The 18,657-nt window shown below is 38.6% G+C and overlaps 1 protein-coding gene across 1 annotated transcript in view; it reads right to left on the reverse strand.

The window, feature by feature from the left end:
• Positions 1-423: 423 nt before the first annotated feature.
• Positions 424-18,657, reverse strand: part of ANKRD42 (ankyrin repeat domain 42) — a 45,244-nt gene continuing 27,010 nt past the window's right edge. The window contains exons 8-11 of the mRNA XM_063094314.1: positions 12,667-12,792; positions 10,790-10,895; positions 8,501-8,676; positions 424-557 (exon numbers count right to left, since the gene is read on the reverse strand). Coding sequence (XP_062950384.1) covers positions 499-557; positions 8,501-8,676; positions 10,790-10,895; positions 12,667-12,792 — 467 coding nt within the window. The 3' untranslated portion in view covers positions 424-498. The remainder of the gene's footprint in view (positions 558-8,500; positions 8,677-10,789; positions 10,896-12,666; positions 12,793-18,657) is intronic.

The following is an 18,657-nucleotide window of genomic DNA, read 5'->3' on the forward strand; positions in this document are numbered from 1 at the left end:
ATATGGTACAATAACAACAATAATACTTACTGCACACTTATGAAACAGGCAGCTGTTCCAACCAACATCTATATATGGGTGGGTGTGTGTGTGTGTGTGTGTGTGTGTGAGAGAGAGAGAGAGAGAGAGAGAGAGCGCTGTATAATTACATATATAATTTTTCATATATATATATATATATATATATATATATATATATATATATATATTCCTTTAATCCTGACATCAGCTCTAGAAAGTATAAATTATCTCCAGTTTACAGCTGAAACACAAAGAGGTTAAATGACTTACCCAAATCAGAAAAGGGTGTAGCCAGGATTCAAACCCAAACAGCCCCAGCCCAAAGCTTGTACTCTTAGCTACTCTTATATGCTATTTCTTGAGAAAAATAAGTGTTATGAAGAATACCAACCATAGCCACAAAGCTAGGGGCCTGAATTTTTTCCAGTGTTTCCCTGAGTTGATCCACCTCTGCTCGACATTCATCCAGTTGACATTCTAATTTTTCTCTACGTAGTCGTTCATACTCCAGTTGACCCTGTAGCTCTTTGATGGTCCTGTCAAAAAATGTTTTTTCAGTCAATCTCCAATGTCAACTATCAATTATTTTTGCCAGTCGTGGAAAGTATACATGCATTTTATTTAAGGCAAATAAAACAAAGAAAGCATGTATGTACAACAAATATGTACTGAGGGTCTACTACAAGTTAGCACTGATCTAGGCAATGGGGATATAATAGTGAACAAAAGGTTAAAATCTGCCCTCTTGGACCTTACCTTAGTAGTGGAAGAAGACAGTAAAGAAAATAAATAACAAAATATATTATATGTTGGAAGGTAATAAGTGCTAAGGGAGAAAAAAATAAAACAGGAAATAATATCAAATGTTGTGGAGGAGGGGGTTAACACATCATACACAGTGGCTAGGGAAGTCTTTACTGAGAAGGCAGTTTCTGAACAAAGTTCTGAAGGAAACAAGAGAGAACCATGTAGCCATCAGGGGAGAGTGTTCCAGAGAGAGGGAACAACAAATGCAAAGACCCCAAGGGCAGAAATATGCCTGGTGAAGCACAAGAAAACCAGAGGCCAATGTGGCTGGAGTACTTTAAAGAATAAAAGGGAGAGTAGTGTAGGTCAGAGAGGTAAAAGAAAGCCAGAAGAAGTAGGGCCTTATAAGTCATAGTAAGGACTCTGGCTTCTACTGTGTGAAATGGGAAGCCATTGGAACATGTGAGCAGAGAAATGGCATGATGTGATTTAAGTGTTAATATGATTACTCTGGATGCTGTGTTGAGAATAGATTAGGGCAGCAGGGTGGAGGTGAAGGGGCAGGGACAGGAAGCTGGGCAACCTATCAGGAGGAAATTTACAATAATACAGACAAGAGATGTTGTGACTTTAACCAGGGATTTTTTCTGCCTTATAGCTGGATGGTGAGGGGAACAGAGCTCCTAAGGCAAGCTGGGTTGGGTACCAGGTCTCGAGGGCAATCTAAGAGTATACAGTAGTAGTTCTGGTACAGAGGTGAGTAGGGTTAAGACTGGGGATAGGAAAGAAGAAAGTCAATTGTGGAAGCCTAGAAGCTCAGCAAATAAGTAGGGAAAATCAACCCCAGGACAGTGAGGTTGATCTAAGTAATGGATAACAGCAGAAGCAAAAGGACATCCCCCAAACCAACATTTACCCAGTTTTTCTTTACAACTATATATAGATCAGAAGTTTGTACCCAAAGAGTAATGTCTCAAGATGCACTTAACACAAAGTAGAGAACAAATGCTAGAGAAGAATTAAAGCACACTCAGGGTTGAATTTAGAAGAAATACTGCAGTCTCAGTTTATATGAAACTACATTCTGGCACAAAAGCTAAAATAATCTTTTTAAAAAAATTCTTTTCAAAAATCACTTACATCAATAGTATAACCATTTCACACCAATAGGCTATTCTGTGACCACTAGAGTAAAAGTTCCAGTAGGACTACTAAAATCAAATGATCCTAAACATGATTGGAATCACAGACTCAGGCTAAAATCTTGGCTCCGCCCCTGACCCTTACTACACTTTTTTGTGACTTTACGCAAGTTACTTAACCTCTATATTAAGATTTGATTTCCTAATCATATAGTGAGATAATAGCTCATGGAGATGTGAAAATTGCAAGAGATAATGTACATAAGGGGCTGATCTAATGCCTGGCATAAAACAGTACTCAGAAGTAATACAAGCAGTAGTGGTAATATAGTATCTGCTTCAGAAGAGAAGCAAAGGAAACAAAAACTTAAAGCTCATTACTAGATAACAAACACTCCCCTGTGAAGTACTTTTCTAAACTAAAAGGCACCTAAGAACTTTGAGCTAGGCTCATAGGCCAAGGCCAATACTAAAACTATTCTATATTTCAAAATACATTTTAAGCAGTTTAGAAGTAGTGGACAGCTACCTATACGATGTGATTTGTGAGACACCAAGAAGAACCCTGATTTTAAAAAAAAAAAAAAAAGGTCTACCACAGGCTTCCTAGCATCTAAAATCCCACTAAGAGGTAGAGTATTTCAGCCTCAGATTTTGTCTTCTATTTAAATTCCCAGGTACACATCTGTAGAAGGATACACATTAACCCTTATCAAAGATTTTGATATTACTGTAAATACATTTATCAGACCTCTTACTGAGGCTAGATTCAGAAGGAGATGGAGGAAAGGAAAACAGGAGGTTCTAAGAGTATGAGAGAAAGAGACAACCAAAGGAAGGGGCAGGGAAAGCAGAAAATGAGGCAGGGAATCCACGTGCAGTGCTCTTTAAAGACCCATGTTTGATTAAACTAGAAGTCTCTAAATAAATAAATAAACAAAGTAGGAGTCTCCTCTCCTGTCTCTTTGTTCCCTGTCCACTCTAGAAAGCAGATGGACAGGCAGAGAGACAGTGGGAGGAAGGAGGTACAAAGCATCCTCTATTCCAAGAGCCATTAATTAATTGGAGAGGTATCCAATGGCCAGAGAGCCAATTTAGAGTACAGGAAGTAAAAGGTGAAGACAGCTATGTAACTGCTCACTGCCTCTAGGCACAAGAGCATTCTCAGATGGGTAATATAGTATGTGAACACAGGACTGGGTCTCAGATTCATGAATGGGCAGTATAGTATCACAAGGATGTTCAGTACTGTGTCATCTGTGCTGGCTGAAAAGTTCAAAGTAGCTGTGTTCTCAAAAAAACATTAACTCCTTATAGGGTGTCAGTTTTGCATGATGAATAGAGTTCTGGAGATTGGATATACAGCAATGTGAGTGTACTTAATACTACTGAACTGTACACTTAAAAATGGTTAAGATGGTAAATTTTATGGTATGTGTATTTTACTACAAGTTTAAAAAAATTAATTCCTTCTCCATCTGGGGGCTTGGGAGGAAAACAGGACGAAATAGTAAGTTGCTGAAAAACAAACCCTTACATGGCATTTAGAGAGGTAACTAAAAAACACATGATTAAAGTTTTAAGGACATTACTTTTCAGACTCGAGCTGTTCTTTCTTCTGCTTTAGATCTTCTTCTGTCATCCCTCCCAAGTGTTTATAGTTGCTCTCAGCAATTTCCAAGAGATGTCTCAATTCTACAATTTTCTTATAAGCTCTCACTGCAAGACAGAGTTGAATAGCAACCTAGTTTAGACAGATAACAGCTCATGTGCTCACAGGATGTTGGTCCTCTAAAGCATATTCTTCCTCTAGAGCCACTGTCTGTGTGGTTTGGGGGAGAGGAGGCGATGAAGGGAGGGTTACATATACAGAGAAGGATAAATATCAGAATATTAGCATGAGCAAGCAATGAAATACCTAAATGGAGGATTCTTTCCCTGTTATTGGAGTGTGCATCCGATTATTGTGACTGTTAATGATATGAACAAGAAGGTTTAAAGAAGACTAGCGGTGTTTTAGAACTACTGGTATTTTACAGAACCATGCATAAACTCCTGTATGCCAGAAAAACTGAAATATGCTTGATTAATTTAAAACAAACCCAAACTAATCCAGCCCCAAATTCTGTGATTAGTCACTTATCATATCTATGCAAGAGGATACTAAGAGAAGGAAGTGTGTTGACAGCTGTTTTGAGCTTTTCTCTATCAAAACTATGATTTTTCCATCTTTTATGGCAATGGTTCTCAACCTCGGGTGATTTTCTACCTCAAAGGACATTCAGCAACATCTGGAGACATTTTTGCTTGACACGACTTGAAGGTGAGGAGGGGCAGGCTGAGCTACTGGCAACTAATAGGTAGAGACTCAGGATGCTACTAAACATTTTACAATGCACGGGACAGCCCCCCTCAACAAAAATAATTATCTGGCCCAAAATGTCAACAGTACAAAAGCTGAGAAATGCTGCTTTACTGGATCAGTTTACCAAATCACAGCCTCTTCTTCTTAATTTACTTCATTTATCTACCAAGAGATTAGAGCTATAGGTGCCAAACTGCATACACCAGAATTGGCTGGTGTGCTTTTTAAAAATGTACATGATTGAGCCCCATCCCAGACCTATTCCAAAATTATATGGGTATGTGAATTTTATCTCTATAAAGCTGTTTGTAAAAAGCTATCAGAAAATTCTGAAAGGATCATTAACTCTGAGCCTCATTGTAGGGTGATCTGGGTGGGCTGTTGGTTGCGAGCACCTGAAGTCAGCTTCTTCAGGTTCTCCCTTGGTTACATTTATCAGGCAGGAGGCTTCCACTCTCCCCTGGAGAGTAAAGATCTGCCTGACAATGTTCTGGGATCAATTAAAAAATTTTTAAAAAGAAAGAAAAAAAGAAATCTATATATAAATTAGAAATTTTCATTAAAAAATACAGTTTGGGTACAACTAATTCTTCCTGCCAGAATAACTAAAAACACTCTCCAGAGATAAAGAGGAAAAGAACTGACATTTACTGAGCCTCTTCCAGAAGACAGGAACATCCCATTCTCTAGTGCATTAATTAAATCTTTATAACAACCCTGTTGGGTGACATTATATTACTATTCTTACTTTTACAGGTGAGGAAACTGAGGCTCGGAGAGAAACACAACTAGAAAATGGTAAAGCTGTGATGTCTGAATCTAATACCCAAGCTCTACTCACTCACTTACAGCTGCCTTTGTTTTGGTTAGCCTCAGTTCAGACAGATCCTTCTCACCTTTCTTCTATGAGAGAGCCTCTTACAGTTTACAGAACACTTCCACATGCATTCACAGGAAGCCTATGAGATAGGTAATATCTCTGTTCTATCTTAAGAAACACTCATTTAGTACAATACCCTTATTTGATAATTAAAGAGCCTGAGATTCAGAGAAGCTAAGTTGTTCAGACTTTACACAGTGACTGGATACACACAGTTTCTTAAGGGAGAACAGAGCTATTACCTATCTCATAGGCTTCCTGTGAATGCATGTGGAAGTGTTCTGTAAACTGTAAAACACTACCAAAATGTAAACTATTATTATTATCAGGATTTTGGAGAATAAAAATTCTGGTAGTAGAGTTATATGCCAGTAGCTGAACCACAGGTAGACATGCTATAGAAATTGAAATCTGCTCCAACTACTAGACTTCAACTTAGTTCCAATATGTTCAATAATAAACACATGATTTTTATATATGCGATAAGTCATTGTCCTACTGGCTCCTGTATATCTATCTGCATCAACCTAATCACATGGCTCCTTGTGAGAAGGAAGTGCTCCCACTTTTACCCACTGATTTGGAGTACTTTAATGTTTAACCATTTGTTATGAACTGAATGTGTCTCACCAAAATTCATATATTTCAGCCCTAACCTCCAATGTGATGGTATTTGGAGATAGGGTCTTTGGATGGTAATTGGGGTTAGATGACAAGAGGTTAGGGCCCTATATAACCTGCCCTTATAAAAAGAGACACCAGAGAGCTTGCTCATGCTCTCTCTCTGCCATGTGAGGACATGGCCTTATCAAAGTCAGAAAGAAAGCCCACACCAGAAACTGATCCTGGGCCGAACCCGTGGCTTACTCGGGAGAGTGCAGCGCTGGGAGCGCCGAGGCTGCAGGTTCGGATCCTATACAGGGATGGCCAGTGTGCTCACTGGCTGAGCGTGGTGCTGCCAACACCAAGTCAAGGGTTAAGATCCCCTTACCGGTCATCTTTTAAAAAAAAAAAAAAAAAAAAAAAAAGAAAGAAACTCATCCCACTGGGATGAGTTTTTTCATCTGGGAGTTCTATCCTCCAGAACTGTGAGAAAATAAATTGCTGTTGTTTAAGCCACCCATATATGGTAGTTTGTTACGGCAGCTAGAGAAAAATAAGACACCATTTAAATAATAAGATTGTCCCTAAGATGGTATTCATGAAAATTAAATCTTTGGCATATATGTCTCCATAAAGCAATTAGTATGAAAGAAAAAAAAGTAAAAACTATAAAACTATTTTTGAAAACTCATGAACAAATATGGTAGGTTATTAATCTTGCTGTTCCAGTTCTCAAAGAGCAGATGATCGACACTTTCTCAGCTTTAAAAAGTAAAAAATTCGGTCAGTTTAGGAAACAAGCAAATTTGTTAAACCTAGCACCTAGAACAGCACCTAACACATTAACAGTTACTGAATAAATATACATTGAATGATGGAAGAGAAAGAAAAACTGATCACAATTTCATACTATGAGTATACTGGGCAGGTTCAGAATGTCTTCTGAATTCCAGAAATCAGGACTAGAAATAGTGCACTAACATAGCCCTTAGCCTAAGGCTATGCACACAGTATATATTAAAATATATGAATCTGAATATATTTGGATGAATATATTGAATGAACATTTAACGAATGGATGAATGGAATGTCTTCCTTATCCATTTTTCCTATCTAAATCCTGGCTGCCCTTCAAAGCAAAGCCCAAATTTCATTTCTGAAAAGCCTTCACTGCTACTGTATTCAGAGCGAATAGTCCTTTCAAATAGAATCTAAGAGTCATCCTTGATTACCCTCAATCTCTAACACCTCATATCCAAATCTATCAGCAAATCCTATCATCTCTCTTCTAAGTACATCCAAATCTCAGCATTTCTCACCATCTCCATCATCTCCACTCTAGTCCAAGCCATAATCAACTCTCTCCCGAACTTAAGGCCTTCCGTTAAGTTCCACTCTTGCCTTAAAGGAAAATGGGCTTTCCACAGCACTGGAAATCTGGAGGCAAAAACAGTCAAGACTAACTGGATCCTGGCTTGTCTTCTCCCCACCATCATCCAGATAAAGTATGGTATTACTGATGCTGAGTTTGGTTCAAGAACCAGAAAATATTTATAAATATTATTTTAAAGGAAAATACATAGATTGTTAATGTAACCTCTTCTGAAATGGTAACGAAAGCCTCTAGTATAAAAAGGCAAAAGCTAAACAAGAATGGGGATTTCCAGTATCACTGGTAGTTAAAGGCCTACAACAGGAACTCTAGAATATCTTCACAGATTTCCTACATTCCTAATCTGCCCTTGTACAATTCCAATTTAGCATACTGGTCAAATTTAAATTATATCAGGAACTTCGTCCAACCTTATATTGGCAGGTGAATATGTTCTCTTCCTACCTAATTCATAGCCCACCTGAAAATGCTCTTCCCCACCCCCCAGTCTATTATCCATGCAACACCTATTGTAAGTATTATTTTTAAACATGAATCAGATCACATCATTCCCTACCCCAAACCCCACCAATGGCTTTCTAGTTACAATAAAATCTAAATCTGAAATCCCTATTACGGCCCTGTATGATCTGATTGGGCCCCTGCTTACCTCTCCAACTTTATCTGTCACCACTTCCCTAGTGATTCTACTTCAGCCACACTGATCATGCTCAGTTCCACTTCATGGCCTTTACATACACTGTTCCCTTTGCTTGGAAGGTTCTTCCATGATCTTCATAAGGCTCACTCTCATCATTCACATCTCTTCTCAAATGTCAGCCCCTCAGAGATGCCTAATGGTTATCTTATCTAGAGCACCACCCTATTTTATTTTCTTTATATATCTGTTTTCTTATCAATTATGTATTTATCACCCTTCCTCCTGATCACCACCAACATCAGAACGTAAATTCCTTTATATTATTCAGTTTCTCCAATAACTATAACAGTGTCTGGCACACACTAGACAATCAATAAATATATGTTGCTATTATTAACTGTAAAAATAGCTTGCCAACTAACCATGGAAATCCTTGAGATGTCTCTATCCCTGTTTCCTATGAGCCACTTAAATATTTTTTTCTCTTATATAACTTTTCCCCTCTTGAGAGACAGAGACGATGTCTTATGTTTTTATTATGTTCAACAACTGCTAGAACAAAAATTTGTATTAGTTCTGGTTCACCAAAAAATATCAAATTATTTTAGTTTGTAGACAGTAATTATCTTTACAATAATTTCCAAATTTGTGGTAAAAAGTGGCTATGGTATTTCTGACAAGATAAATCATGACAGAGACGCACACTTACTTCTGGCCTCTGTTTTATCCGACTCACTCAGACATACATCTTCCTTGGCGTCAGTGCTCCCCTCAACACCATGTCTTACAAAAAACTTTGTATCATTCTCATCAATTTCAATCTCATCGTCTATGTCATATTTCTGCAGCCCCTCTAATAGCTTCACTGCTGCCAAATGGGCAAACCTGTAGAAAAATATAAATAGTTAACCAGATCCACAATCTTCTTCAAATTGAAACTGCAGTTTACGTGTAACTTAGGGAATTATACTCTGTACATTCTGCCGTCAAACTGCCCACCAGTCAAGGAGAAAAATTGTATTTGAAGGTGACAATTTGACATATATTCAGCTATATAGGAAACTCAAAAAGTTACTGGACATTAAGGACAAGTATTCATACCAAAGATTGATTCCATAACTTTTACTGGCAAAAATCTACTGGGAGAAGAAGTCCAATATCAAAAGATATTTGGTATGCTCCCAAACAGAGCTGCCCAACTGAATAGAAAGCCCAGAACCACCTACTTGATAATATCTAAATTTACCACCATTTGTTGGCCTAACGTAGACTGTAGAATTCGTTCTGGTCCTGGTTCTAGTTTTAGGAATAACTATAGCTCTAGCCCCCTTAATTTTCATCCTTACTCAACCCAAAGCATTTGGCATAGCTTTGAAATTTAATGGAAAGATAATGACCTTTTCGTACACATTTTCTATCTCTTTCCTCTTCCCCACATCTCTACAAAGCTTCCAGTAATATAATCTTGGTTCTGGAGTTTGATAAAGTTTGGATATGTTGAACCCCCAAAGCTCATGTTGAAATCTGATCCCCAACTTGTCAGTGTTGGCAGCTGTTTGGGTCATGGGGGGCGATCCCTCACGAACAGATTAATACCCTGGGGTGGGAGTGGACAGGGAATGAGTTCATGCTCTATTAGTTCCTGTGAGAGCTGGTTGTTCAAAGGACCCCACTGCCACCCTCCCTCTCTCTCTTGCTTCTTCTCACTATGTTATCTGCTTGCATGGCTGGCTGCCTGCTGCTTTGCGCCATGAGTAGAAGCAGCCTGAGACCCGTGCAAGATGCGTATGTCCCAGAATTGTGAGCCAAATAAACCTCTTTTCTTTATAAATTACCCAGTCTTGAGTATTCTGTTATAGCAACACAAAAATGGACTAATATAGAGTTGTTGTTGTTCTGATTGCATGGAATGTGCATATTTTTTCCACAGTTTTGCTAACTGGAATGTTTAATACTTTCTCTTAGGACATGGACAATTATTCACTAAACACAAAAACCTCAAGTTCTATTTTTTCCCCATACTTAACATAACCACACACATATACATACATACATCCTTACTTTTTACCAGGTACCACTAAAGATATAGTCATAAACATATGCAGAAAGTAGTAAGGTTAGAGACTTCATTATCTCTCTACAACTAGGTTATAATTTAACAGCAATCATTTACTAAGGTCGTGCTTTATACCAGCTTCAAGGTTATCTCTATAATAACGCTATACCCACACATAGCATTTTGGTGCATAAATGAGAAAAAGGTGTGGAACCAGAAATTATGGAAAACAGCAGATATACCCATGGTACTCAATCACTCATGTGTTATAGGCATAAAAATATACAAATAGATCAACAGACAAGATAGAGCTCAGAAATAAGCCCTCCTGTATATGGACAACTGATTTTGACAAAAGCACAAAGGCACTAGAGAAAGGAAAGCCTTTTCAACAAACAGTGCTTTTCAACAAACATTGGATATCCACATACAAAAAAAGAACTTGGATGTATACCTTGTACCATAAAAAATTAACTCAAAATGCATCATAGACCTCAATGTAAAATCTAAAACTATATAACTTCTAGAAGAAAACATGGCAAAAAAAATCTTTGTGACTTTGTATTACTCAAAGATTTCTTAGATATGACACCAAAAGATTAATCCATAAAAGAACAAACTGGTAAAAACTTTTGCTCCTCAAAGACATTGTCAGCCAATGATAAAAAAAGCCACAACTGGGAGAAAATCTTTGCAAGTCATAGATCCAAATGCCCCTGCCCCAAGAAAAGGGGACAACACAACCTCCCAGTTGAGAAATCACTGCTTTAGAGAGAAGAGCTGATATGTCAAATGTCAATGCCGCTTGAAAACTGTCATTCTATCTGCATTTGACTGAGTCTTCTAAAATTCCATTAAATCTTCAGAGATCTCTGAGTACAAGAGTATATATACTAAACATTAAAAACAAAAGAGAGGAGCAAGGCAAATAGGGACCTATACCTCTTAGCCAGATCACTGGGTCTCTCCCCTGCTTTGTTGGTAATATTACTGTCAGCTCCCATTTTAATTAACCACTGCAAACACTCTATGTGGCCTTGTCCGGCAGCTGTTAAAAAAAAAAAAAAAGGAAACACACAACAAGTAAGAGTTATTATTAGTAGTAACAATTTTCTAAAATTTTGAACAGTACTATTATAGAGTATCTTCTTAAGAATTGATCCTTGCAGAAACCAACAAAAGTAGGTTGGGCAAATGTTATTTTCTCCATTTCATTTATTCATTCATTAGATAAACATTTAATGAAATATCTACTGTGCTCAGGCCCTAAACAGAGAATTTTACGTACAAATATAAAAGCTGAAGCCCAAAGAGGCTGTTTATTTAACATCACATAGCTAGCAAATAATGGATTTGAAACTAGAATCTAGGTTTGTCTAATCCTTATCCAGTGCTTGTTTTCTGCTACATGTAACTCCTAAGTAATCTTGTGTTACAGTGAAATGTGAGCACATCCCAACCATAGGGATGTACCTAGACTTTGAAAATCTTACTCCGTCATATATATGTATGTATGTGTACATATAAAATGTATGTATATGTATACACGTGTATGTGTGTGTGTGTATATATATATATATATATATATATATATCTTATTTCAGTCTATGGCATTTTGTTATATCAGCACCAGTAAACTAATACAGGGGCTTTGCTTCAGGGAACCACTTTTCTTAAAAAAAAAAAAGAAAAGCAAACTTTTTTCTTAATGTACATGTTAAGCCTCTTCCCCATTCTCAACTCCCACAGTGGCAAGCTTAACTCCTAGAAAGCTAGCAGAGATGGATGGAGTGAGATACTCCAAGTCTACAGCAGAGAGCTCACCAATCTGGAGACCTCTCTCTGTATAGGAGAAAACTCCCATTGCATTCCCCCATTCCCATTCCACCCTCCCCCTATAAAACTATTGGTACACATGGGGCTTAGATTCTATACTTGAGATACATTACAGATTAAACAAAGTTTAAGAATTAAGCTAAAAACCTAACTAATGGGAACATAATATGTGATTTGAGGACTTCCAGAAGTTATTTATAAAATAAAGTCCAATTTAAACACATGATTATATTAACAAGCCTATCTTTTTACTCTAAGAGTTTTACACAAATCACCTGCCATCAGTCATGAAGAAACTTTTAACATACTATATATAACAAATGAAGCAGAATGAAAATTTCAGGTGCAATAGTTAAAGATTTGGTTTTTGGTTTTATAAATAAGAGGAAGATTGGCATGCATCAATTCCTAGAGTCCCGACATTGAGTCAACAATTTGACAAAGTCTGATTAAAGACCAAATACACTGATCAGTATTACAGAATTCCACATGGAAAAAAGGAGAGTGCGGACAAAAGTGGGAAACATCTTGAAAATGTGTTCAAATATAAAGTTCACTGATATTTCTATGCAAGTAAAAAGATTTTTAAGAGTAGAAGGTGTGAAAAGACAATTCTGCCATGACTTTTTTCAAAAGATATGGTTTCTATTTTAGCATGAATTAATAGGTCATTTATAAAATGTTATTTTAAGAAACTCCTCTAGTGGTGCTTTTCACATTATTACTAACATGAGTGTCACAACAGAAATTCTATTGTAATTACCCTCCAATGTGATAATGCGTGAATGTTCAGCATCATAAAAGAAAAATTACACTTGAATTGAATACCATATAACTGTATACGATATAATGCAGACTGATATTGGCCAGGACATCAGAAACAACTTTTATGTTTTCATGTGTTTCTGATGGAAACTTTTAAAGGTGAATAACTCAGCAGCATTTGAGTCAGAACTGAAAATGAAGCAGGAATCATAACTCACCTTTATGCATAAGAGTTGATCCATTATCGTCACGCTCATTAATATTGATTACTCCATCTTCTACTAATTTCTTAACCATTTCCAAATCACCCTTAGAGGCAGCCACATGACCTGGAAATGCTAAAGCTATCAATAAAAAATTCAGCATTTCAGTAAATACACAAGTTTATTCTTTCCTCTGCCTTAAACTGTCACACATCTCAGGTTTTAATATTACCTCAAACAGGAGGCTGTTATATTGGAATGAGTTCAGCTGATGCGATGACAAGTAATAAAGAGAGAATCATAAAATAAGATTATTACTAATTGTGCTGCCCTTCCCCTCCTCAGGATTTCAAACATGCCAGAAGTACTGTACCAGAACTATTTTTAGCCATGTTCTCTTTCTCTCATGCCACTACAAAACACAAGGGGATGGTCATTGTCAACCCTTCGTATAAAGACACACTTGGCCACAAGCCCTGCATTTGCACAGAACACTGCCTCTCTGCTTTCAAGGAAACAAAGATAGCAAAAAAGACTAGAAGAGAGAAGTGTGAGTGTGTGTGTTCACATATACACGTAAACACACATACACACACCCAAAAAATATCTAACCTAGTGCCTAGCACATGACAGATACTTGATAAAATGTCTCTAATGATAATAATTACATATATTGAGCCCTCACTAAATGTCTGGCACAGTAGCAAACACTTAAGTCACTTTAGTTAACCCTCTTAACAAATCTGAGATATAGCTATTCTCATTTTTACATATGAAAAGAAAAAACCTAGAATAGCCAAAGAATATTTTTAAAAGAACAAAGGTGGAGGACTTATACTACCTGATTTTAAGACTTACAATAAAGCTACAGTAATTAAGGCAGTATAGTAACGGCAAACAAATAGGCACAGATCAATAAGACAGAATACAGAGACCAGTAATAGATCCATACATTTATGATAACTGGTTATTACAAAGGTGTCAAGACATTTCAATATGTAAAGGGGAGTCTTTCCAAAAAATGGTGTTAGAACAACTAGCTATACGTAAAAAAAGTTTTATAAATTTTAAATTGACACCTTATTTCATTTCATATGCAAAGCTTAACTTGATATAGATCAAAGATCTAAATGAAGAAGCTAAAACTATAAAACTTCCTGAAGAAAATATGGAAGGATATCTTGCTGATCTTGGGATAGGCAAATAATTCATAGATAGAACCAAAAAAAACTATCCATAAAAAACTGATAAACTGTACCTCACCAAAATTTAAAACTTTTGCTCTTTGAAAGACACTATTAAGAAAACAAAAAGGTAACTTTCTGAATGGGAAAAAATATTTACAATATATTTATCTGACAAAGGTCTTGTGTCTAGAATATATAAAAAACTCTCAAAACTCAGGAATAAGTAGACAACCCAATAAGAAAAAATGAAAAAGATTGAATAAACACTTCAGAAAAGATGATATATGAAGGTTTTCAAGATGGCGGCGGCTGCGGCGGCTGGCGCGGAGTAGCTGAGGTGGAAAAGGTGGCCACTGGGCCTCAGGCAGCCGGGAAACTTGTGGACCTTCCTCTGGCCATCTCTTAAGGGAGGACTGCTGCTGCTGGCCGGTCGTGGGGGCTCAACGCCACTTTGCCCCCGGCAGGAGAGGCTGCCTCATTTACAGGCAACAGCTTTGAAGTGTGGAGCAGGAAAAGAACTGATTCTTAGCTGCAAAAGCGAGTCTGGAAACAGGGAACACGGCGCCAGGGCTGCTGTGGATGCAGCCAGGATCCCGGAGGCTGGGGCCGCACTGAAGGCGGCCAGCTGCCCTATTCAGGATTCGAGGTTTCAGGCCGGCATTAAAGAAGATTCCTGGGAGCGCCCGAGCGGCGCCGCGACTGAACAGCCCGAGGCGGCAGCGCCGAGAACACGGAAGGCAACAAACCAGAGACAGAGCGAGCGCCCGACCTGGCACAGCACTGTGAGTGATCCCTGGCACAGCTCTGTTCGGGGGGTGAATGCCCACGCGGCTCCCGCCTGCACCACCAGGCCACTCACTGCCCCGGTGCTGCCTCCATTTTCCCAGGTGCGGGCAGCTCTGCCCTGCTCGGCCATCACTGAGCCCATTTGCTTGGCCTGGCACGGGGCTTTCCGGACCCTGCGGGCCGACCTCCTCTCCCACTCCCTCCGAGGTTCTCTGGCAGGGCTGGGGGTGTGGGGCGTCCCGACCAGTTTTGGGAGGGCTAGGAAGTACGGGCGGGCCGACTGTCACTCCACCACACCCTGGACTCCGGCCCCGGTAAACTTCCTGTTACTGGGAGGCAGATACCATCTCTGCGACCACCAGTTTGGAAAAAAGCCTAACGAATTTCTGGTTGGGAATAGTGTGGTAGGAGAGTTCCCAGGTCCGCTTGAACCTGCCGGAGAGCAGGCTGCAGGCGGGCACTAGACTCGGTTTATACCGGGGGGATACAAAGGTGAACAAGACCCGAGAAAGATCTACACAGTGCTACAAAGGCACCCAGAGAGACCGGTCGTCTGTGCCTAGCAGAAACCTGGTAGACTTCCTGGGCGAGGCGGTGCTGAGCAGGGTCTTGAAGGCCCAGCTGATAGACGAGGGGTGCAGAAGACACGCCCCAGCCCAGCACAGTGTGCACAGAGGGGGGAGACGTGCGGCCAGGGAGGCGGAGACTCGACAGAAACCACACACCCGGTGGGGTCGCCACTGCACGATCTAACAGCCTGGGCCAGAGCACACGGAACGGGGAGAAGTCCTGTACAGAAAGTGAAAGCTCAACAGAGATCACACACCCTGTGGTACGTGATCCACCAGCCCAGCAGAGTACAAGCTGACCAGAAAGGTGGATCCCCGGAGAAGCCCAAGACCCGAGGCAACCACACACACAAGACACTAGAGGCCAACTGAGCAGTCACGGCGGGAGCCATACCAAATTGGCAACCACAGCAACATCCTAGTCATTAGTCTTAAACCGGTGGACTGTGAAACCCCCTGCAACAATGAATAAACACCAAAAAAAAGACACCAGAAATACAAAAAATCAAGAAAGTACACCACCAAAAGTTAATAAATCTCATACTCTAGATCCTATAGAACAAGAAGCCCTTGAAATAACTGACAAGGAATTTCGAGTGATAATTCTAAGGAAACTGAATGAGATACAAGAAAACTCAGCTAGACATCATGATGAAATGAGGAAAAGTATACAGGATCTGAAAGAGGAAATATACAAGGAAATCAATGTCCTGAAAAAAAATGTAGCAGAACTTGCTGAGCTGAAGAAGTTATTCAGCGAAATAAAAAACACAACGGAGAGTTTAACCAGCAGGCTTGTCGAAGTTGAAGAGAGAACCTCTGAACTTGAAGATGGGCTGTTTGAAATAACACAAGCAGACAAAAAGAAAGAAAAAAGAATCAAGGACATGGAAGAAAATCTGAGAGAGATATCAGACAACCTCAAACGCTCAAATATCCGAGTCATGGGTATTCCAGAAGGGGAGGAAAATGGAGATTCCATTGAAAACATATTCAACAAAATAGTGGCAGAAAACTTCCCAGGTATAGGAAAAATCACAGATCTTCAGATCCAGGAAGCTCAACGATCTCCAAATGTATTCAACCCAAAAAGGCCTTCTCCAAGACATGTCATAGTCAAATTGGCAAAACTCAGAGACAAAGAGAGAATCTTAAAAGCTGCAAGAGAGAAGCGTCAAATCACCTATAAGGGAGCCCCAATCAGGTTAACATCAGACTTTTCATCACAAACCCTAAAAGCTAGAAAGGAATGGGATGATATTTTCAAAATACTAAAAGACAAAGATTGCCAGCCAAGAATACTCTACCCTGCAAGGCTATCCTTCCGAAATGAGGGGCAAATAGTATATTTCTCAGACAAACAAAAACTGCGGGAGTTCACTACCACAAGACCACCCTTACAAGAAATCCTCAAGGGAGTACTGGGTTTGGTTCCTGAAAAATAACTACCACTGCCATAAAAACCTAAGAAAAATCTAAACCCGCTTGTACAATAAAAATGGCATTCATGAAGAGAAAACAAGCTAACAAAAACACTATCTACAACCTAAGGAACCAACAAACAAAGAAACCAAACAGTAAATCAGAAAGCAAGGAACAAAAGACACCTAAGACAACCAAACAACCAATAAAATGCTAGGAATAAATCAACACCTTTCAATAACAACTCTTAATGTTAAAGGCTTAAATTCCCCAATTAAAAGACACAGACTGGCTGACTGGATCAAAAAGCAGGACCCAACTATATGCTGCCTACGAGAGACCCACCTCACCCATAAAGATTCACACAGACTAAGAGTGAAAGGATGGAAAAAGATTTACCATGCAAACAGAAAAGAAAAACGAGCTGGAGTGGCTATTCTTATATCTGACAAAATAGACTTTAAACTAAAAACCATAAAAAGAGACAATGAGGGACACTACTTAATGATAAAAGGACTGATCCATCAAGAAGACATAACAATCATAAATATGTACGCACCCAATGTTGGAGCAGCCAGATTTATAAAACAAACTCTATTAGACCTAAAGAAGGAAATAGACACTAATACCATAATAGCAGGGGACCTGAACACTCCACTGTCAATATTAGACAGATCATCTAGGCAAAGAATCAGTAGAGAAACACAAGATCTAAACAAGACTCTAGACCAATTGGAATTGGCAGATATCTACAGAACATTCCACCCAACAACCTCAGAATATTCATTCTTCTCATCAGCACATGGATCATTCTCCAGGATAGATCACATATTAGGTCACAAATCAAGTCTCAATAAATTCAAAAAAATTGCAATTATCCCATGTATCTTCACAGACCACAATGGATTAAAACTAGAAATTAATAACAAACAAAACTCTGGAAACTATACAAACACATGGAAATTAAACAGCATTCTACTTAATGACATATGGGTCCAAGAAGAAATCAAGCAGGAAATCAAAAAGTTTATTGAAACTAATGAAAACAATGATACATCATACCAAAACCTGTGGGATACTGCAAAAGCAGTATTGAGGGGAAAATTTATTGCATTAAATGCTCACTTCAGAAGAATGGAAAGATGGCAAGTGAACAACCTAACACTTCACCTTAAAGAACTAGAAAAACAAGAACAATCCAAACCTAAAGTTAGCAGACGGAAAGAAATCATTAAGATCAGAGCAGAACTGAATGAAATTGAAAACCAAAAAACAATTCAAAAGATCAACGAATCAAAAAGTTGGTTTTTTGAAAAGATAAATAAAATTGACAAACCATTAGCATGGCTAACAAAAAAAAGAAGAGAGAAGACTCAAATAACAAAAATTAGAAATGAAAAAGGCGATATTACAACTGATTCATCTGAAATACAAGGAATCATTCGAGACTACTATAAACAAGTATACGCCAACAAATTTGAAAATCTGGAGGAAATGGATAAATTTCTGGACACACACAAGCTCCCAAAACTGAACCGTGAAGACGTAGAAAATCTGAACAGACCAATAACAATAAAGGAGATTGAAGCTGTTATCAGAACGCTCCCAACAAAGAAAAGCCCAGGACCAGATGGATTCACAGCAGAATTTTACCAAACATTCAAAGAGGAATTGACACCGATTCTTTACAAACTATTCCAAAAGATTGAAACGGACGCAAATCTCCCAAACTCATTCTATGAAGCAAACATCATCCTGATACCAAAACCAGGTAAAGATATAACCAAAAAAGAAAACTACAGGCCGATATCCTTGATGAATATAGATGCAAAAATCCTCACTAAAATACTAGCAAACAGAATACAGCAACACATACGAAAAATTATTCATCACGATCAAGTGGGATTCATCCCAGGGATGCAAGGTTGGTTCAACATACGCAAATCAATAAATGTGATACACCATATTAATAAACTCAAACACAAGGACCATATGATCATCTCTATAGATGCTGAAAAAGCATTTGATAAAGTTCAGCACTC

This window comes from Cynocephalus volans, chromosome 4 (assembly GCF_027409185.1).
Source record: "Cynocephalus volans isolate mCynVol1 chromosome 4, mCynVol1.pri, whole genome shotgun sequence".
Classification (NCBI taxonomy): domain Eukaryota; kingdom Metazoa; phylum Chordata; class Mammalia; order Dermoptera; family Cynocephalidae; genus Cynocephalus; species Cynocephalus volans.